This window comes from Nelumbo nucifera, chromosome 5, assembly GCF_055504915.1.
Source record: "Nelumbo nucifera cultivar China Antique chromosome 5, China Antique-T2T, whole genome shotgun sequence".
Taxonomy (NCBI): Eukaryota; Viridiplantae; Streptophyta; class Magnoliopsida; order Proteales; family Nelumbonaceae; genus Nelumbo; species Nelumbo nucifera.
In genome coordinates, this window is record NC_142653.1 from 33,541,462 (window position 1) to 33,562,815 (window position 21,354).

At 39.7% G+C, this 21,354-nt stretch overlaps 2 protein-coding genes across 2 annotated transcripts; both read left to right on the plus strand.

Annotated features, from left to right (window-relative positions):
* The first annotated feature begins 580 nt into the window (after positions 1–580).
* On the plus strand, positions 581–10,086 carry LOC104599916 (G-box-binding factor 4-like). Its single transcript, XM_010262666.3, has 4 exons — positions 581–1,492; positions 1,603–1,674; positions 2,854–2,883; positions 9,545–10,086. Exons 1-4 carry the CDS (start codon positions 803–805, stop codon positions 9,623–9,625), a joined length of 873 nt encoding a protein of 290 aa, XP_010260968.1. The 5' UTR covers positions 581–802; the 3' UTR covers positions 9,626–10,086.
* A 2,039-nt stretch (positions 10,087–12,125) lies between these two features.
* On the plus strand, positions 12,126–13,688 carry LOC104599915 (uncharacterized). The gene is made up of 4 exons (XM_010262665.3): positions 12,126–12,377; positions 12,468–12,583; positions 12,733–13,131; positions 13,256–13,688. The coding sequence occupies exons 1-4, from the start codon at positions 12,245–12,247 to the stop codon at positions 13,316–13,318; spliced, it is 711 nt and encodes a 236-aa protein (XP_010260967.1). The 5' UTR covers positions 12,126–12,244; the 3' UTR covers positions 13,319–13,688.
* The last annotated feature ends 7,666 nt before the right edge of the window (positions 13,689–21,354 follow it).

Here is a 21,354-nt window from a genome sequence, read left to right on the forward strand (position 1 = left end):
CTAACCCTCTTCTGTCTAGGAAGGTGACGGAAGGGAGGTTTTTGTCGAATTTCTCAAAAATTCAGAGAGGTATTTGTTAAAATGAAACTATAAGAGAAGTTTTCATGATTTTCAAAAGCTTCATGGGAGACTTGTATTTTACCCAAAAAAATAAACGGTTAGAATTGAAATGGCATTCTAAAGCCCTATTCTCACAAACCAAACATAATTAGAATAGAAGTTCTGCAGCTTCTGCTAGCTTGGGCCCATGCCCCATTCAATGAATCATTAAAGAAATAATAAAAGAGCAAGAGCTTACGTCTTGACAGCCTTGCAGCACAGGTTCAGCTACAAAATATTTTCAGGACTCAATGATAATTTGTAAAAGTATAGGGTGGTATTTGTCGTTTTACACTAAAATTATAGCGACGTGGAAAAAGAGGATTGTCGTGACACGGAAGCCAAGGTCGAAGCAAAAAAGTCCGACAAGAATCAATAACCGGGTCAACCCATAAAAGGAAAAGAAAAAACCCATTTAAGCGGCAACCGGCTACCCTCGTCTTTTTGTCTTTTTATAGTACACACGTCCCACATAAACTCCCGTTGCCAAGCCGTCCCCGAGACCACCTTTCTTCCAAACCACTCTGGTTTTCCCCCTCTCTCTCTCTCTCTCTCTCTTTCTTTTTGCATATTCATTCAAACCGTCAGCGAAACTCACGCGCTAACAGATGGAGATGGACTAATGGAGAGTCGCCAGTTTTTCTAAATTGAGCGGGGAAGTTAGATTAGATAGAAATCTCAGAAACCCTAAAATTCAGTAGCTATGGCGTCGTCGAAGGTGATGGCATCTTCGAGGTCGGCGAATTCGGATCTCGCACGTCAATCCTCTATATATTCGCTAACTGTTTCGGAGAATCAGAACGATCAGAGCAGGAACTTTAGCGGGTCTATGAACATGGACGAGCTTCTCAGGAACATGTACGGTGATAATCCGGCAGCCGAGATTATCCCGACCGCCGGACCCGGCAGTTGCGCTGATGGTCAAGCCAATGGTGCCGGGATGTCTTCCACGCTGTCGAAGAGTGTCGGCGGCAGCAAGTCGGTCGATGAAGTGTGGAAGGAGATCGCTGCCAGTGGTGGTGATCGGAAAATTAGAGCTATTGAGGAGGGACAGTATTTCAAGGACTCCGCAATTGAGCAGATGACCTTGGAGGATTTTCTTGCGAAAGCGGGAGCTGTTAGGGAGGAGGATGTGAGGATTCCACAGGTGGCGGGGGCTGGACAAGGGGTTTATTCAGTTGATCCTTTGTTGGCTAATCGTTTCCCCCCGCAGCAGATAGAAGGATCAATTGTAGGGTTTGGGAATGGAGTGGAGGGAGCAGCAGCAGCAGTAGGAGTCGGAAGGGGGAAAAGAAGAATAGTGGAAGAGCCGATTGATAAAGTTGCTCAGCAGAGACAAAGGAGGATGATTAAGAACAGAGAGTCTGCAGCTAGGTCCAGGGAACGGAAACAGGTTAATTCATGATACATTTTTTTTTCTCAATGATGTTCTGCGTGTAGCTTTTGTTGTAGTCTTTTCTTTATCGAGTATCATGAGTATGTACTTTGTTTCTCCATCTTTAGGCTTACACCGTTGAGCTAGAATCTCTAGTAACACAGCTGGAGGAGGAAAACGCACGGCTAGTGAAAGAGCAGGTATCTCAGCTCAGCATGAATTTTTCAGTTGTTATGCGTTATTCATGAAGGCTATAAAGTTGTCTTGGTTAGTTGTAAAATATATCAGTGTGTTTTAGCCTGTCCAGACGTTAGATTTTTGGGGCATAGTTCATTTATCTCTCTATGGGAATAGCACATTAATAAAATTGGGTTCTATTTTTATAGAAAAGGAGGAAGGGAAATTTTTCTAGATATCTGAAGGATCATTCTGATTTGGGGTTTGTTTGGAAGTCCAGCTTGGATTTGTCCTACTTCTCACTGTATAATTAAATTTTGTCTTCCCTTACTAGGCTGCCTCTGCAAACCTTGTCGAGTGAAAGAACATAGTTTTATGAGATCAGACCTTGCATTTTCCCCTTTTTTCTGTGCTTTAGTTTTTTTTTTAAATATTATTTGATAAGTAACAGTTACTCTAGAATGCCTTCTTTACTTGCCAATCTAAAAGAAGAGATTGCATTATTAAGCAACCTCTTAGAACAAGAACTTAGTTTAAGGGTGAAATTATCCTCTAAATAATATGTGAAATTTGCTTTTTTGATAAGTAGTGAGAATAATTTATTAATTCAAATTAATATTTGAAATTTGTTAAGATGCAACATCTTCCACTCTGGCCTTGCATGTCTCGTGTGATTGACAGTTGATATATTTTGAGGTGAAATTTATTTCTTCACCTGCTGGCATCCTAACCAACAACCATGGTGCCTTGCTTTGTGAGATTTGTGCACTTATGGCCGTTATTTTTCCCCTTATTGTAAGATGGAAAACAAGCATCAGATGTCTACTTCTTTGCAGGTAATTAATTAGGTCAGTTTTGGATTTGAAGTGCGTCTAGAAGAAGAGTGTCTATTTGTTCTTGTGTGTTGGGTTTCTTGGTATAGTACATGGAGGCAAGAAATTCTGTTATATATATATATATTTTATGATCACCCTGTTTTCTAGCCTTTTACAATGCATATGGTGCCTTTTCCTTTGCTTGAAGTTCTTGTTTTGCTATGTATTGATGGTCGGTAGTTATGAGTGTTAAGCCTCATAGACAAACAATATGATTTGTATTTTTTAAGAATTTATTTATTACTTCCACTCTTTTCATTAATTTTAAATTTCTAAAATGCTGTTACTTTAAGAAATTTTGAACTGATAGTAAATTTTAAATTGCAGGCAGAGCAAACAAAGAAGAGGTATGCACAGGTATGGATTTTCTTTTTCTTTTCACATGCATGTATTTCATGGTTTGAACTTCCATTATTTCATTTGAGAAGATTGACAAAGTGAAGATGGTATATGTAATGGCTTTTACTGTAGAAAAGAGAGAGTTGGAATTTGAAAACCCTTTTAGGACTTATTCATGATAAACATGTAAATATATGTGTGAGAGCTGTTGAGCCTCTTGACCTGTTGCAGACTATATCTGGTTCTTTCATTTCAGAAAATTGCTGGAACTGCTTATGGGTTAGCAAGTTTGCTGGAAAAAGAAAGACAAAAAGAATTTTGGGGTTATTAGCAGTTAGCAATTTATTGGGTGCATTTATAATAATATAGAGCTACTGGCTAGTTGCCCATACTTTGTAGCCTAATATATAATGGAACTTTTGTTGTTATGTACTTAAAAGTTGTCATAAATGTCTTGGATAAATGAGACATTGGAAATGTGCTTTTCTACTGTTGATCGGCAGAACTTATTTAGTAAAAACTTGCTGTATCATGAGGCCCAACCTTTTTTCTACATTATTGGTTCTATAATGCATCTGTGTATTGTGCCTTTGCCTTTTCTTGTCATATTTACTAACAGATTACAAGGATTTATATTCTTCTCTTTGTTTTTTTCTCGGGTTTTTAACCAATAATAAACAATTGGCATGTGAATATTTAACTCATATTCTCATATTGCGAGCCATCTTGCCACCTATGATGTCCTTGTTTTTTCTCCAATCTCCTTGTGTTAATTTCTTGTGATTCATAAATTATAAACTTTCTCTCAATGAATTGCTGCAATCTTTTGGAAAGTGGACTGGAATCCATTCCTTTTAGGTGACAAAACTACATTTTGGTGCACGGTGCACCACATGCATGCCCCCAGCTTGTCCACTGCAAGTTGGTTTTTACTTAGTATGGAGTAGTGCTTTTGGTGGTCCATTTTGGAGCTCAAAGGAGGATTTTATATATTTCGTCAATGTTAATTGTCTTCATAAATTTAGTTAAAAATTTTAACATATCTGAAAAAATGCTTATAAAGAAAGACATCCAAAAAAGTTTCTTTGGGATGTTGACACTCATTTTGCTCTCTTATCCTTAATTGGAATTTTGACTTTTTGAGTCTGTTGGAGGTTTAAAAAATTTTATGTGCTATTTTCTTAAGTACAATATTTTTTTAATAAGTATTTTCTTAAGTACAATATTGGATACTTACTATTGTTACATTCTTTTATTGTTAAGGCAATATGGAATATTACAACTCCACTAAAGGGTAAGTTCTTAGATTGAAAGTGAACCTATTAAATAACCAACTCCTGTGGCATGAAATTATCCATTATCTCCAGATTTGAGAGGATTGTTGTGAATGACTGGATGGAGGCGGCTTGCAATTTATGGTTGGCCATTCATGAGACTTTTCTAGTGGTCTTTTGGCATTTCTCTCATCACATCAGGAAGGTATTCCCTTGGCATCCAAATCAAATGTCACATTTGTATGAGTGTGTGACCTATATTAATGCCCTCGTTGCCAAGTTCACCATACTGGGAGAGTCCTAGATATAAGTTAGCATTTGGGGTTCTTCACTTTGGATTGTACTTTGGTATTCTCTACCCTCAACTTTAAGAATGTGTTCCAAAAGGGGATGACCATGTTGTAAGGAGGCCACTACAATCCACCCCTTTACAAACTATATTATATTAGGAGAGGAAAGCAATCCATTGTATTGAGAGGTTAGCTGAGAACAATTATTGGGTGGACAAGTGGCAAACAGCAGGTAGCCTTGAACAGTTGAACTACAGATATGTTATAAGAGAGCTACAAAAAATAATAGTGAAGCTACAGGAAAAAGTGAAAATGGGTTCCACAGGCTGCTAATGGACTGGAAAACTAATTAGCAAATGCAAGGGGTATCAAGGGATCAGTTGTATTGGTGCCAAGTTGGTTAAGAGCTGATATATTTTCTTTGTATGGAGGTTATCTGAAATTAATGGGCTTTCTTTGCTTTGTTGTTGTACTCACATTACATAACGTTTTAATAAAATATATACTGTTGTTACTCATAAAAAAATCCATTGTATTGAGAGTAATCTAATTAGATCAAGAAGCACCGTTATAGGGACTGGTATATTATTTGAAGACACCTCAACCTAAAAGAAATTTATAGCAGTAACTGGCCGTAATGTAGGGAAAGACAACAAAGGACGTAAGGAATTGCATTGGAGGACATGGAAGAGAAAGATGAAAACTATATATAGGGCAAACTTAGGCATATAAGCCACAGCCCACAGCATTTTATTTGAGAGGTGACTATAGTGTGGATGACTTCGACAAGTATGATTCAATGGCATACTGTGGATGATGACTTTGGCCTCACTTATAACCAAGCACTTGATCTGTCCAACAAGAGATCTCTTACTCATTCTTATTATCATTGTTGGATATTAATTACCAGAGGCCCCAGAACTTGTTTTACTCCAAACCTCTAGCTTACAGTGTCGAGGCCCTTGCTGGCAAGTAAAACAGCTACAGCTTGCCTACATCTTCTAGTCTGGCAGGCCCCATGGGGAAAAAGCCAGCAGCCTTGACTATAATTACAATGGAGGTAAGCCCAAGTCACAGTAAAATTATAGCTTCCAGCCTGTGATGAATCGGCCGGGTTACCATAAGGGTAAGTTTGGCAGTGGTTGGAGGCCAGAAGTGGAGGTCATATGAGATTATAGGGTCTATCTATGGTAGCATGCCCTGTTATTGGGGGAAACCAGGAATACAGAAGGTACAGTTGTGGGAGAGACTACAAGTGAGATGAGGAGTAAAGGTATGGCAGGAGGACTATATAAACCTAGATATGAAGAGGTCCAATTTTTGGAGACAGGAGAAGGTAGAGCCTCAGAGCCAGCAAATGGAAGACCCAGTCGTGGGCATCAAGAGTTAAGATGCCTATTTATGATCAAGTTATGGGGATTCAACAGGAGTATCAGAAGCCCAACTATGACAGGCCAAACTATGAGCATCACAAAGAAGAGCAGCCCCAGATGTACCAGGGAGGCCAGTTATTGGAGGGGAAGAATATGATCATGCCAATTGTGGAGACAGCTCTGATGATGAGGAAAAGAAATGGTGCCGTCATGAGCACCACCGTCACAAGTGCTATGATGATGAATGAGAAGGATATAGTCCTAGTTCTCCTTTTTGAATATGCTACTAGATAGAGGGAAAGTGTTTTGTTTGATGGTTAATACAATTGGGTGTTCTAAGGACATTTGTGAAATGTTAAACCTGTGCATGTGGGTTGAGTGCTTATAAATATTAACACCCATAACTTCTTTGGGTTATTTTGGTTAAAAAAAAGAAAGAAAAGAAACTGTAACATAAATTTCTTCCTAGAACTAACTACCTATCAAAAAAGAGTCTTCCTAGAACCGATATAAGAACTGAAAGATGCTCTAATAAAAATGAAAATAAGGCTTTGGAATCAAATGGTACTCTAAGAGTTGTTTTGAATGCATGAAAGAGATACTCCTGTACGACCAAGCAATTATTTTTAAGGATCCTTAGCCATGGTTTGCAACAGAATTAAGAACAAAAAATAAATCAAGCCATGTTTAGCATGATACCAATAAACAGATGTCTAACATGATCTACCCAAAATCATCAATAGATCATGCATTATGGAATTATTAAATACATACCTGCCAGTCATCATGAGATATACATTAGCCCTTTTTTAGAGTAATTCCTGGGGTTAACGTCCCTAGTCCTTTTTTGGCTTTCTACAATGTAGATGCCAGGAGGTGATCCTATGGACTATGGTGATCTGAAATTCAGAAAATGTGATTTACTTTAGATCAACATAAATAGATTCAGATAAATTACTTATTAGAAAAAAAAGAAAGGAAAACACACACACTCAGTAATGAATCCAGTTTTTGAACTTCAAAGTGGCAACTAAGATTCAAAACTTGTGTCAATCCGGACTTGATTTTCAACTAAACTTCAGCCAAAGTAGGAGATTGTTAGGCTTGACCTTGTAAGTTTGAAGACTTATGTTAATATAATCATAGATAAAAAATTCCACTGACAAGGACCATAGATTGAAATTTCTGAAATTTGCAGGGAGATTTTAATGTTTAAAATTAGAGGTGTAAATCGGGTCATGTCGCCCGCGGCCCGGCACGGATTTGGCATGGCCCGACACGACGGTCCATGGGTCGTGCTAGGCCCAGCACGATCATGTGGGCTGTGCTGGGCCTAGGGTTTTAGGTCCGTGGGCCGGGCCGACACGACACGACCGAGCACGGCCTGCGTGCCAGCACAACCTATATATATTATTTATATATATAATTATATAATAATATATTAATAAAATAAACAATTGTTTTCAATTTTATTATACTAATTTATTTAATTATTGTATATATAAGCAATCGTATACATCAAAATTCATATAAAATTAAAATTTTAAGTTTTTTTTTTCATTTTCTTAAATAAATAGCTTTGGCCCAGTCCACGACTTGGCGCACAGACCATCTCGGCCTGTGGAATGGCACGGGCCCACATGGGCTTGGGCCGTGGGCCGTGCCGGGCCGACCCCCAAGTTATCCCAGGGGAGGGCAGCATGGCCCGGGATGGGCTGCACTTTGTGCAGGCCGCCCGCCCGTTTTACACCTCTATTTAAAATTGTCCAACAATAATTCTAATACATAGGGAAGAGTATTGCGAAGATTTGTCTCTTCGACTGTGTGAAGCTAGGATTGCACTATATTAATGGGAAAAGAGTTCCTCTGTTGTGTTTTGGGTTGTCATGGGATCACTTCTTGGCCGTTAGATGAAGTTCTTCTATAAAGAACGATTCCTATCATCACATGTAGCCAAGAAAAGACCAGATATGCAAGTGTTGAGATGTAAAAGCTTGAAGCTTGTATCCTTATCATGGATGCAAGTACAATTTGATTCAAAGGAACCTAGGAGTAGCTCAAATAGGTGATAAAACAAGAGAAAGTACACTAATATAGTCTGGTCATGTGCATACAGAACCCATAAGAAGCAGCAACCTGTCACACGTTGAAGGGGCTAGAAGGGCTAGGGTCAGACCAAAAAAGACATGAGCTGAAGTAGTAAGAATTGAGTTAAGCGCTTGTAATTTAATGATAGATATGGCAATAAAGAGAATGGAATGGTGAAACAGGATTCATGTAGCTGACCATGGTTGCGATAAGGCTTGGATAATGATGATGATGATGATGATATTGCATCAAACAGAATGGAATGGCAAAACATGCACGCCATATAGTTGGGATAAGGTGAAGATGATGACTGAGAGTTGGTATGGGAATATGCTTCTTCAATGTTGTAGGGCAAGGATTAGATCACTTGATGGATAAATTCTTTTGTTCATTGAGCCTTCAAGGTTGCCTTTCCTTGACATTTACTTTCCTAAAGCCGTGTGAAGCTGATCATTAGTTTGAACAGTAGAAGAATTAAGTGGCTTCTGGCTTCTGTTTTGTCACTGTGCCTTCACTCCTGCAGGTTTGATCTTGTTTGTTCAGACTATGCTCAGATCTCACTATATGTTTCTGGCCAATATTATTCTTGGAGTTGTAGATGCAATTATGCTTTTCTATAAGCACTATACACAATTGTCATAAACAGTCATCCAATCTATGGATTCCATTGAACAGCATATTCTCTTCTTATGCAGGAATTCTCATTTTTAGCTTTAATTAGTTCTTGATTTTGTTTCTCATGCACTAATTTTTTATAAAACATAATCTTGAAATTGATGAAAAGTGATAAAACATAATTCTGAAACGTGTACTGTTTAATATGGCTGAGATGATCAATGGAACTTCAGCTGACTTTGAATGTTGATTCATATGTTCTGTATTTAAACCTTATTGGTGCTCCTGTCCATGTTTTACCACCATTTGAGTAATAAGTGTAGCCCAAACATGCAGAAAAAAAGGTATAGTCCATGGTACCCAGATGGTTCAACATGATAACCATGAGTCTCTGCATAAGATGTTAATGCCAACAGTGGACTTTGCATGGGTAGTTCTTGATTACAAATATCTTCTTCTTCACTGATTTAACCGTGCTATCTATTCCTAATTCTTTACAAGCTATTCTGCTTTGTCAACAGAAGTATAGAGATGGTGATACAGTGGCCCAAGTGTTTCAAAAAACTTTCTTCATATCTTAGTTGGACATCCCATCATTACAGTGGCCTTGGTGTTTGTGCAAACTTCTGTGGCATTTGAATGTGTTTAATATCTCTGCAACTCACCCACTTGTTTTTTAATGGGGTGCATTTGATACAAGAGTCCTGAGGCTAGCCTTTTGGCCCTTTTCCCTCTTAGTTAAGATGTAGATCATTAAGGAGCACAGCTCCACTTAAAATTGGAGTTAGACCAGGTCCTCCATAATAGAGTTCCAAGGAACAATGACATGTTCTTATGAAAATGGCATCGATTTTCCTGGTAACTCTATTTATAAGTTGTATGAGATGTCTTTGGTAATTGCATCTACTTTTCTTAAGGTTATTCCTCACAAATCTACTGAGGCGTCCTAGCTTGATGTTTGGAATGAAGATAACAAAGTATGTGGCTTGGTATAATTTGTTAATCACTGTGACTGATCATCTAATTGGTTTGCATGCAGCTCATGGAATATCTTATCCCAGTACAGGAGAAGCGCAGGCCACCTCGTGTTCTTCGAAGAGTTCACTCTGTGCATTGGTAGGGTTATTTAATAATCCATGCAGAAAAACAGAGAAGGAATCTTTTCTATTGAATGATGGTAAAGATATAGAAGGTTAGCACCACTGTGACAAGGCCATATCTCTCTTGGGAAAACGTATGTGTTGTGTATCTTCCCCTACTGATAGTGTTTTGAGGGCGTGTCCATTCATGTATAAAGAGTAACTAAGAGTTTGTGACTAAGATTTGAAGGAAATTTCTGTGAAGCCAAGGTTGGAGGTATACAGTATACTACTAATACTTCCATCCATGTATACGTAATAGATTAATACAAGGAGGGTGGTGTCGAGTGGTTAATTAGAAGTTATTGTTAAAAGAAAACAATTTCAGTTGCAGAAGCCTGTATCCCCTTTTGTTGCTGTGGCCTATGAGGGGGACGGGGAGACGGGGAGGCTTGAACTTATATCCATTTAAAATATAACAAATCTTTAAGAGAACTTTGAAGAGCGGGTATCTCGTGTCCTATTTATTCTTCCAGAGTTCCAGAGCTTTTTTTTTCTTATTCTGAGACCAATATTTGGTTTCCCAAGATCTTATTCTGGGAAGGAGGAACCCATTATTGTATTAAATAAATTTTCAATTCAGAGACAGAGAGAGAGCATGAGGTAATATGGTTGCAAGAGTTTAGTACCTAAGCATTGCCGGCATTTTCCAGCCGTAAGTCTTGGATGGCTGTAAATTCGAGTTTTCTGTAGCTGGGTTTCTAACCTCATACCATACTCTTATCATGGTTCATCATGATACAACCATTTTCTTACCCAAAAAAAAGCATAGTACATAAAAGTGAGCGTGGTGATAATAACCAACTGGATACAAATTCATGTAAATCATGTTCATAAGCTCCAATGTTTTTCGAGTTCGGATCTAGCGGTTTGTAACGCCCTTGACCATGATATTGTGTTGAGTACTTGAGTTGCTTCCCTCGGAGAAAAAGGACAAACAGTAGCAGTACGTGACATGTTTTCAGTTTTCGTTTCTTTTTTTCTCGGTGGTCCCAGAAGGACAGTCCAGTGTCAGGCAGGCCATCCGTCGGATGGGTCCGGGATCACACCATACCAAGCCAAAATTTCAACAAATACGTTATCAGATGGTCATCCAAATGATCTGTCGCATTCTCTTGGATCGTTACAAGGCTCATGTCAACCAAATCATCCACCAAAAGAAAGTCCAGAGGGGACCTTTGGGGTTTTTTGTCTGCTTCAATGTTCTAGTGACACCTCAACCACAAAACCTATTTCAACTCCGTTAAAATGCGCCCCCCCCATGTACCTGAATTGTTGTTCAATCCTGGTTCAAATTCAATAAAATCATAAAACTTATGTTGATCGTGAAAGCCTAACCCTAACCCTCTCCATAGTAGAACTTGAATGGCTTCATGTTTCTGTATAACGTTCACAAAACTCACGGGATCTATGATTCCCTTTGTCTTCGGGTAGGGTTAATTGTGGTCCGGAACGTCACGAATCAGGCATGATTCAGCCATTAATGAACTGGTCTTACTTTAAGAGTTTAGACAAACGAGCCCCTTGGGCAATCAACTTGACAAGAGGAGTGGCTTGGCTTGGACCTGTTTAATGTCTTTGAATTTGTCTTGTGCTTTGTCTTAACCAACAAACTCAAAGTTGAATTGCCATCTACTCAAAGCTTTATTGAACCAGTTAGGCCGTCTAAACTAAACCTTGGATACTGGGCAAATTAGGCCCCCCTGAGTCCAAGAGAGCTTTATAGATTTTTTATCCTCAAATCCGAGACAATTCCACGTATTTATTCCTTTGTACAGGAGACATCACACATCAGTCAGTACTCAGTTGTTGTGTATTATTTGCTCGTGTATTTAGTTCTTGAAGCTTTTCGGTCACTGGGGATGGTGTTCACGGTTTACCCTCCTATTGAGTAAAATAATGGTCTCATGCTCTAAGCTGATTTAAAAAATTAGCTGCTAGAAACCCTTTACCAAGTAACCATTCAAAAGGATTAAAATAGGAAGATTTCATTCCCAAAATTGAAAGCTTCAATAAGTGCATATGTACTAAAATAATCTAATATAAAGATTGCCGGTGCTGTGTCCTGAATCTAGACTTGATTAATCAGCCATTAATAATTGACTAATGTTTTTAGAATAATAATTTTCTCTTCTCAAGTCTCAAGTCTCAACTATTCATTTTTCCTTCTTCCTTTCCTCTGCTTTGTTCTTCTTCCTTTTATCTTTTTTTAATAAAAAAAGTTTCACTGTAAAGGAAAATAATTCCTCCTCTATGGTGAAAGCTCACTGCAACGAAAACATGTACAGCTACACGCACCCAAACACAAAATCCGAGGACTTTCTTCCAATCCAAACACACGCTGTCAAACCCAAAATCTCTCTCTCTCTCTCCACATAAACCCCTATGGTAAAAAGCCAAACACACCCGACACTGTTGACAGTAATTCCTCACTCTCTGTCTCATTTCGAGACCTGCTTTTTCTGCTTTTGTAATTGTAGCACAGAGATAAAAAGGTTGAATTTTGAACGAGGAAAGACCCATCTCAGACAGACTCACCGAGCCCCTCCCCATCTATCTGCACCTCTGATTCCAAAACTAAAAGAAACCAAGAACAGCCCATGGAGGCTTCCTCGATGCCCATACTTCTTTTCCTTCTCAGTCTAGTCTTCCAATCCTCCCATGCCAAGACTATTGCTGTAGATGAAATTGCAGAGTGGAGGAACCCCACAGTTCATACAGGAGACTCTCTTGGTAAGTATTCAACTAACAATGCACACAGATATTCTCATTAGTGAACAGAGAGCCAAGGACACAGATTAACCTTCTGCCCTTCTGTTGCAGTTTTCAAATATGAACGACACCACGACGTCTACATTTTCCACAGCAGAAGAGCTTTCAAGCTTTGCAACTTCGCTGAAGCCACACTTCTCAACCGATCCAACTCTACCTCCTTCATGGTAGCATCTCTCTTTCCTTTCCCCTGAAATTTAAATCTGGGTTCCTTGCTTTACAGTGGATGAAATCCTTTTTCTTCTTCTGAATCTCTTCTTCCATGTCATTTTGTTTGATAATTTATTTTTAATATCTTTCCTATTGCTTTGTTCAGTGGCGCCCATCAGTCCCTGGCTATGCCTACTTCTCTTTCAACAACGGCTCACTGAAAGCCTGTTCAGAGGCTGAGAAGCTCGCCATAAGGGTATTGCCAACTCCGCCTGGTAACTCGGCTCCGGCGCCGGAGTCTCCACCACTAGCAGCTCCGCCACCGACTTCTGGCGGGATTGTCTCGTCCACTCCGGCGTACCATTGGCCGTTCCATTCTCATCGATCAAACTCACCAAGTCCGGCACCAACTGCAAGCCCTCCAGCGACAACGGTTCCATCTATGTTGCCAGATACAGGCGGTAGCATTCCTTTTATTAATAGTAATCCTGCAGTCCCTCTTCCCACCGGTGAAACCGACTCCGCTACAATACGTCCAGTGCCCACATCCGGTCTCGGAGCACAGGTTACCACTCCCAAGTTCTCTTTCTTTTTCCTCCTTTTCTTCGAAGTTAAAAACTAAAACAACTCTCTCTCTCTCTCATGATTGATTGATGGGGTTTTGATTAGAAGCTTGTGGTGGTGTGCAGGTGGTGGAGATGATTGCATTTCAACTTCCTATCTGTTGTATGGTTTGGCTTATTATGCTGTAAAAAATGCTTGTTTGATTAGTCTGAAGTTCGTTCCTTGTTAGTAAAACATCTGGTAAACTGGGTTTTGCTTCAAGCAAAGTTTTCAATTTTATATATTATATGTAAAGTTTTGGGTGAGCTCTGGCGGAGAAGATGATTTTTCTTTCCCACATTCTGTATTGTAATCATGAGCATCTTTCATCTTCTTTTTCTTGGTCCAATCCAATCGGTTATTCTTTTTCCTTTTCTCTTTTCTTTGTTGTGTGTGGAGAGGCCAGAGACCATATTGGTCTCTTAAGAATCTATTCTTTAGACTCTCATCCTTTCTACTATATTTACTGGAGAAACCTTCAATAATCTTCATCATTACTGTTAAGTACTCTTTTGTATTCTGTAAAAGAGCATTTTGTTTTAACTTCTACCCAGGTATTATTGCTTGCAGAGAGCACTGACGTGGCTAATCCAAAGCAACTTTTTTTTTTTGATAAAATAATCCAACTCTTGTCTCATGAAACAATTCAGATCGGCCACGTGGATAGTTCATCCCCATGAACCCCACGCCTTAGCCTGTATTGGGTTTGGACAAATTGTATTCTATTTTTCATTTCTCAGAGGAAACAAGAGAGCTAGAAGTCTCTTTTTTGACTTGTAACATTAGTTCGTTAGGTTGAATCTTGGCAGATTTGAGTGGCAGAAATATGCACACCTACCCCATTCTGATTTTGATCTACCACCTGAGCTATATCACATGTAAACTGTAAAGAATCCCAAGAGCATGTCAATGTTGTCTTATTATCCAAAGGAAAGATCCCGGCTGGTAGTGTTTGAACAAATCAAGTTGGGAATCTTGCTAATAATGCAACAGTTTTGCAGCGTCTCAGGTGGAAACCCAGAATGTATTTACCCTGTTTTCCATGTTAGGCGAAATGTTAGATTTTCAGTTTCACATCCATTTGAAAGCAGCAACTCCATTTACAGTGGGATAACATGGAACCAGGCATGTGGGCGTGGTTGATCTTGACAACCCCTCATTAGATTAGATGGTTTGGGCTGTTTGCTAACTGAATCCATGATGCAACCATCCAAGTGACTGAAAAAGCTCAGTAGTTTCTTGGGGCAGTGGATGGGTCTATACACCCCACCCCCCCTAAAACTTGCCACATGTACAACATTTCAAGGACAATAACCCACCAGGTCCCGTCTGAAGGATTGAATACATATAAATCAGCATAAATCAGAGACTATTATAGCCATCTCATCTGATTTGAATAGTTCGTTTATACAGTAAAATCTTATGGTTCTAATTACCAGCTTTATAGGTTGATTTTTGAGAGTTTTTTTTTTTTTGGGGGGGGGAGGGATTATTTTGGAAGAAAGGGACCTCATTTATTCTTGTCATGTCGGTATTACTATCTAGGAAAATAGTCCACCAGTCGTCAGATAAGAACAGTCTATTTATAGACAGGTAAGAAAACGTCAGATTTACTGACTTGGGAATGCTAACCAAGACAAGTTTGACTCAAGAATCAGAATTCTGAGGACACTAGGTTGACCTACTTGCTCATGATTCCTGCTTGCAAATCTATTGCAATGAGACTCACGGGAGAACTTGTGTAACTCCAATATATTATGTCTCAGTACTTTACCAAAGAACACCATATCTCAGTGATTCAAATTTGTCATGGTATATGCGTTGCCAACGGGTCGATTGGGTCCGGGTTAGGAAGGAATCAGTCTAAAAACTGATAAGAAAAAACCCATGAGTGGTAGACCAGGACCATCAATATTATTAATTGATCTAAGAATCACAATCGGTTGCAATCTGCGTAGTAAATAGGGTTGGATCGGTTCAGGCCTGTCGGCTTGAACCGTGCAATTAAGTAACAGCCTTAGGATTAGAGGTGTAAAGTGGGCCGTGCCGGGTGTGGGCCGTGCCATGCTGGGCCGTGGGCCGTCATTGGTTGTGCCGCCCTCCTGATGGAAATTTTGGGGGGTCGGCCCGGCACGGCCCACGGCCCAGACCCAGGTGGGCCTGTGCCATGCCGTGTCGTGCTGCGGGCCTGGGCTGGAACAGGCTGTAGGCCCTGCGATGGGCTTGGGTCGTGTCGGGCTGGGCCATAGGGAAGGCCTTGGGCGTGGGCCGAATCGGGCTAGACTCACTGAATGACTGAATGGATTATGGATATCAGATTATCAGGACAGGATACGAATAATAACGAACTTACAAATTACGATTACCCAAAGAATAAATAAATAAAAGTATAAAACAATTCAAATAGGAATTTAAGAATTTTATTTCATTTAAATTTGAATGAATAATGATATAATTTACAAAGCATACAATTATACAAATATTGAAATTATGAAATATACAATGGTTGGATACTTCATAAACTTCATACTTGGATGAATGAAATATGAAAATGGAATAAATTAATAAAATATAAAAAATACAATATAGAATTATAGACTATATAGTTACAAATTAAAAATACAAAATTACATTAATAGCAAATAAATTAAATAAAATTAAAACAAAAATTACAATAATTTGACAAAATAAAAAATTGTGGGTTATTTGTTAAAATTTACAATTTAAACAAAATTTACATATACATTATGATGATATCATTCACACACACTTTCATCATCTGCTTCATGTGAAAAATGAAATATCCGGTGTATGTAATAGTATCATGCCCTCCTTTGTCTTGTAATTGTAAAGTTGTAATCTATATTTCGCATCATGATTCATGGCTACATCTAACCAACCCTGATACAGTGGTAGTGTGGTACCTGCAGGTCCTGTACTAAAACAACTAAACAAGACTCCGATGAAACTGTAGCCTGTAGACACCGGAGGGATTAGTATATCACGAATCACGTGCCATGGAGGGATTGGCAGCGAGAAATGTTCTTTGAGACTCCGACTTCTCCCAATATTTTTAATATTTATTTTCCATTATTTCAAAAATTCATTTAAATTGTGGGTTATTTCTTCTTCCTTCTCATGTGTGAGAAAATGTTTGGTCAAATGGCCAGTACCACCCTTGCTATAATAGCTAAAGTCTTATCTACATTTTTGGCAAACTGCTCTTTTCCCCTTCCCCTCAACATCCTCTATTTTAAATATTCTCCAAATCAGGCTACTAAACTTAGGGTTTTGGGAAGAGTTGGCCATTTTTTTTCAAATTCTAAAAAAATAAAATTAATTTAATTGGACTTACCCCGGATTGTCGGTTTAGAATCACAACTTGATTTCAACGATTAAAGCCTTTCAATGTGACAATGTCCAAGGCTCCAAGCCTCCCAAATTGCTAACTTGGAGAATCAAACAATCAACCAATCAGACTATGAGACTATTAGAGTTCACCTCAAATCGCAGAGAATGTATGAGAGACTAAAAGAGACTAAGAGAGGAAAGACTGGAGAGATTAAGAGAATAACTTAATAAGAGAATTGTTGAATTGGTGTGATGAGAATGGTGGAGGATAGGGCTATTTATAGGAATTGTTGACTGGCGAATTGAACATAATTCAATTGCCCAAAATACCCAAAAAACTAGTTGTTATTTAGTTGTTGGGAGGGGTATTTTGGTCATTGTAGTTATTTATAACTTTACCCAAAAAGCCCCCCTAAACTAGTTGTATTTATGCCATTTTTTAACCCCACAAGCAAAATACACAAATACCCCCTAATATGGCTGCTTATAGCTGTTGGGCCCCTTTGGGGGGGCAACGGCTATATTCCGGGTGGGCCACGCTCGGCCCGCTACGAGCCGTGCCAGTGCCAGTCCATGAGGGGTCGTGCCAGTACGTGGGCCACGGGCTTGTGTCGTGCCCGTGGACCTCGAACCCTTGGCCCAGCACAGCACAAACCTTTGTGCCAGGCCTGGCACGGCCCATGGGCCTTTGTGACGGGCCGGCCCGATTTACACCTCTACTTAGGGTTGGTTCCATGGTAGGGATCCATGGTCTAGGTGGTAAAGAATGTTGAATCCTTCACACTTTAATGCACCTTGGTGGCTCTTTTCCATGTCAATTTTTGTTGTTTTTAATTATCTGTTAGAGTTCACAAAATAGGGGTTTTTGGTAATTTGGGTGCATCTATGTGAGAGTGAAAGGTCTGTTTTATTTATGTTTAAGTTGTGTCCCATCACTTATGAGGGGCAATATTGACTTTCTTCAAACCAAGCTTATGTGAGATAAATACAAGTGGGTCAACTAGAGAGGATAGTTTTTTCCTCATCTAGCCAAACCCTTCTTCTCCTCCTCCTCCTTCTCTTCTTCTTCCTTCTCCTCTTCTTCTCTACTTTAACCTAGAATCCATTCGGGATTTTACATGGTATCAAAGCAATAAAACCTAGTTTTCTTTTCCTCTTTTTTCTTTTTTTTTCTCACTGTTTTTCTTCTTCTTGGGTTCACCGCCAACCAGTCCAGCCTACTTCGATTTTCTTCTAGCCTGAGTTGTAGCTTGTCAAGAAACCAAAAAGTAGTGGTCGTTTTGTGGTTTTGGAGGTGAGTATGCCTCTAGTTATTGTGGTGGTGGTCGTTGAGGTGGTGTACTAGAAGCCCTCTATTCTACGAAGAGGGTTGTTTTTGGAAAGGTATGAACAGATCTGTTTTTCACCCAAGTAGTGGACCATAGATGTTGTATTTTGGTTCAATTTTTTTTTTGTTTTTGTTTTTGTGGAGGTATCAAGTGACTATCATGCAATGGTGCGGTGTTCTCCTCTGTTTATACCTCATATGTGTGCTGGAAGTAGTTGTTTTTGGCTACTAAAGTTCACGACGGCAGTGGTGTGGTGGTGGTGTATTGTGTTGAATGGTGTGTGGATGTTTCTAAATAGTTGAAAGTAAACCCTTGTGTCGTGTAGTGGTGTTCATACTGATTTCTGTGGTGGTGTTCATACTTTCTTGTGAGGAGAGCAAATTTAGTTGAAAATGTCATCAACCGAAGATGGTAGTGACAACAAAATTGGAGTTATGATCTCTCTAGATTATCTGATTGTTCAAATGACATCCATTAAGTTGAATGGTGAGAACTATGTGCCTTGGGCCAAGTCGGTGGAAGTGTTCTTGAAGGCCAAGAAGAAAGTGAAGAATGTGAGAGAGGAAAGACCTTCCTCTAACTCTCTAGGGTTTAGTGACAGGGAGCAGGATGATGCCCAAATTATGACATGGTTGTGGAATAGCATGGAACCAAAAATCAATATGAACTTTATGTTCCTATATATAGCTAAAGAGATATGGGATCATGCTAGGAAATTGTATTCCAGGCAAGATAATACAACTAAGGTGTATCAGTTGTACCAAGAGCACTTCAATCTAAAGCAAGGCAGCCAGAGCTTGGAAGAATACTATGCAAGTTTAAGGAACATCAGAAATGAGCTTAATGTGTATCATCTCCTGAAACCGGATGTTCAGGTTCAGCAACAACAACATGGGCAACTTGATGTGACTAAATTTCTGGTAGGTTTGAAGGTTGAATATGAACCTGTCTGTGCACAAATACTGGGGGGGTCTGCCCTTCCCTCACTTGAAGAAGTATTTGCCCGTTTTAGAACATCCATTGAGTCTACAAAGCATTCTTCTCTCTTAGAAAAATTTGGTTTGGTGGTAGCTAGAGGTGGAGGCCGTGGAAATAGAGGTGGTGGTAGTGGTGGTCGTGGACTTCTAGGAAACCGAGGTGGTCCCATGTTTAACCGTTCTGGTGGCCGGAGTGGAGGTCGAGATTCAGGGGGAGGTCGTGGTAAAAGAAGTAATGCTCCTAGGAAGTGTACTTACTGTGGATTTGAGGGGCACACTGTTAATTTCTGCTATGATTTACATGGTCCACCCAACACTTGGGCTAACCATGCTATGACTAGGGGCAGTGGTACAGTTAGTGAAAATCCGCAAATGGATCAAATTCCCTCCACATCTACTGGTGCTTCTGGGAAGGAGATGGTGAGTATACCTCGTGTAGTATATGAGCAGTTTCTTCAGGCATCTTCTCAACAGAACACAACTACCCTTGCCCATTCAGGTATGGCTTGCTTGGCTTCCAAGCCTTCACACTAGATCATTGACTCCAGAGCTTCGGACCATATGTCTGGGACTCCAAATGTATTCTCTTCTCTTTCTCGGTCCTCCACATCTCAAACAGTTACTCTTGCTAACGGTCTACATCTCTCATTTGTGGTGTTGGTGATGTTGATCTCTCCTCCTTGTCTTTATCATCCGTTTTATGTTCCCAAGTTTCCTTTTAATCTTATGTCTGTTAGTAGATTAACCAAGTCACTTAATTGTCCCATAACCTTTTATCCCTCTTCTTGTGTGTTTTAGGATCTCAAGACGGTGATGAAGATTGGTGGAGGGCATGAAGCAGGTGGTTTGTATTACCTTGATGGTGGTGGCCCTCCCGTAGCCTTTTAGTCGTCGCTTAATCCACTACAATGGCACTACAAACTTGGTCATCCTTCTCTCAAAACTTTGAAGTTGTTGGTTCCTTCTTTGAGTCATCTTTCATCGTTGGATTGTGAATTGTGTCAGCTTGGGAAATATCATAAAGTCTCTTTCAGTCCAAGAGTTGATAGTCGTGTTTTGAGTCATTTTTCTTTAGTTCATTCTGATGATTGGGGTCCAACCAAAGTGATGTCATACAATGACTATAAGTATTTTGTAATTTTTTTTTATGACTTCTCAATAATGGCATGGATTTATCTTATGAAAGATCGTAGTGAATTGTTCTCCATTTTTCAAAAATTTTATGTTGAAATACGTACACAGTTTAGTGTTCATATTAAAATTCTTTGCTTCGATATTGCAAAAGACTACATTTCAACACCATTTCAGCAATACTTAGAGCATCATGGGATAATTCATCAAACCTCGTGCACCTACACCCCACAATAGAACGATGTGGCTAAACGGAAAAATCGACATCTCCTTGAAACTACTCGATCTATGATGTTAATATGAATGTCCCAAAGCATTTTTGGAGTGGTGCTGTCCTCACATCATGTTTTCTCATCAACTGGATGCCTATGTCCATTATTGGAAGTCAATCCCCCTTCTCCGTGTTGTTTCCCATTTTGTCTCCATTTCCCCTTAGTCTGAGAGTTTTTGGGTGTGCCTACTTTGTTCAAAATCTGGGCCCTGGTTTAGATAAGTTAGACGCACGAGCTACGAAGTGCATCTTCCTTGGATACTCCAGAACTTAGAAAGGGTATAAGTTCTATAACCCTCACTCTCATAAGTCATTTGTTTACTCCGATGTCACCTTCTTTGAATCGGTTCTTTTTTTCTCGGATATTGTGGTTCCTTCTCCTTCCCCTGTAGTTCATCTTTCTACCCTTGTTGAGGATCCTCTTCCTGTGGTCCCCATTCCAGTTGTAGCCCCCTTGTAGCTCCTTCACCTGTGCCAATTACTACTGAGAGGCCACCAATCCGACAAGTGTATACTCACAGAAATGCACCGGCCCCTCCTCCCATCCAGCCCTCGACAACAAATCCTGTGGTTGCTTCTTCTCCCTCAGACCTTGATCTTTCCATTCTTGTACTTCTCATCCTATTTCACACTATGTTTCCATTGCTCTTCTTTTTGCTTCTCATCACAACTTTATATCATTGTTTTCATCTGTTTCCATTCCCAAGACTATCCAGAAAGCCCTTACCTCCCCAAGGTGGCAACAAGCAATGGGAGAGGAAATCTGCCCTACAACACAACCACACATGGAAACTCACTACTCTTCCTCCTAGTAAGCATGTTGTTGGGTGTAAATGGGTCTACACAGTGCAGTATCTTCCAGATGGCAGTGTGGAACGATTGAAGGCCAAGTTAGTAGCGAAGGGTTATTCTCAGTCGTATGGTGTGGACTATAAGGAGACATTCTCTCCTATGGCTAAAATTGGTTCAGCTCGAGTGTTGATTTCATTAGCTATTATGTATGATTGGTCTCTTTTGTAAGTAGACATTAAAAATGCCTTCCTACATGGTGATCTCATTGAGGAAGTGTATATGGAGGAACCACCAGGGTTTGTTGCTCAGGGGGAGGATGGTAAGGTTTATAGACT

Coding starts and splice junctions, on each gene's coding strand:
- LOC104599916 (XM_010262666.3), top strand. CDS start 803: ATGGCGTCGTCGAAGGTGATGGCATCTTCGAGGTCGGCGAATTCGGAT. Junction 1,675..2,853: donor CACGGCTAGTGAAAGAGCAG/GTATCTCAGCTC, acceptor TTTAAATTGCAG/GCAGAGCAAACAAAGAAGAG. Junction 2,884..9,544: donor CAAAGAAGAGGTATGCACAG/GTATGGATTTTC, acceptor GTTTGCATGCAG/CTCATGGAATATCTTATCCC.
- LOC104599915 (XM_010262665.3), top strand. CDS start 12,245: ATGGAGGCTTCCTCGATGCCCATACTTCTTTTCCTTCTCAGTCTAGTC. Junction 12,378..12,467: donor TCATACAGGAGACTCTCTTG/GTAAGTATTCAA, acceptor CTTCTGTTGCAG/TTTTCAAATATGAACGACAC. Junction 12,584..12,732: donor CCAACTCTACCTCCTTCATG/GTAGCATCTCTC, acceptor TGCTTTGTTCAG/TGGCGCCCATCAGTCCCTGG.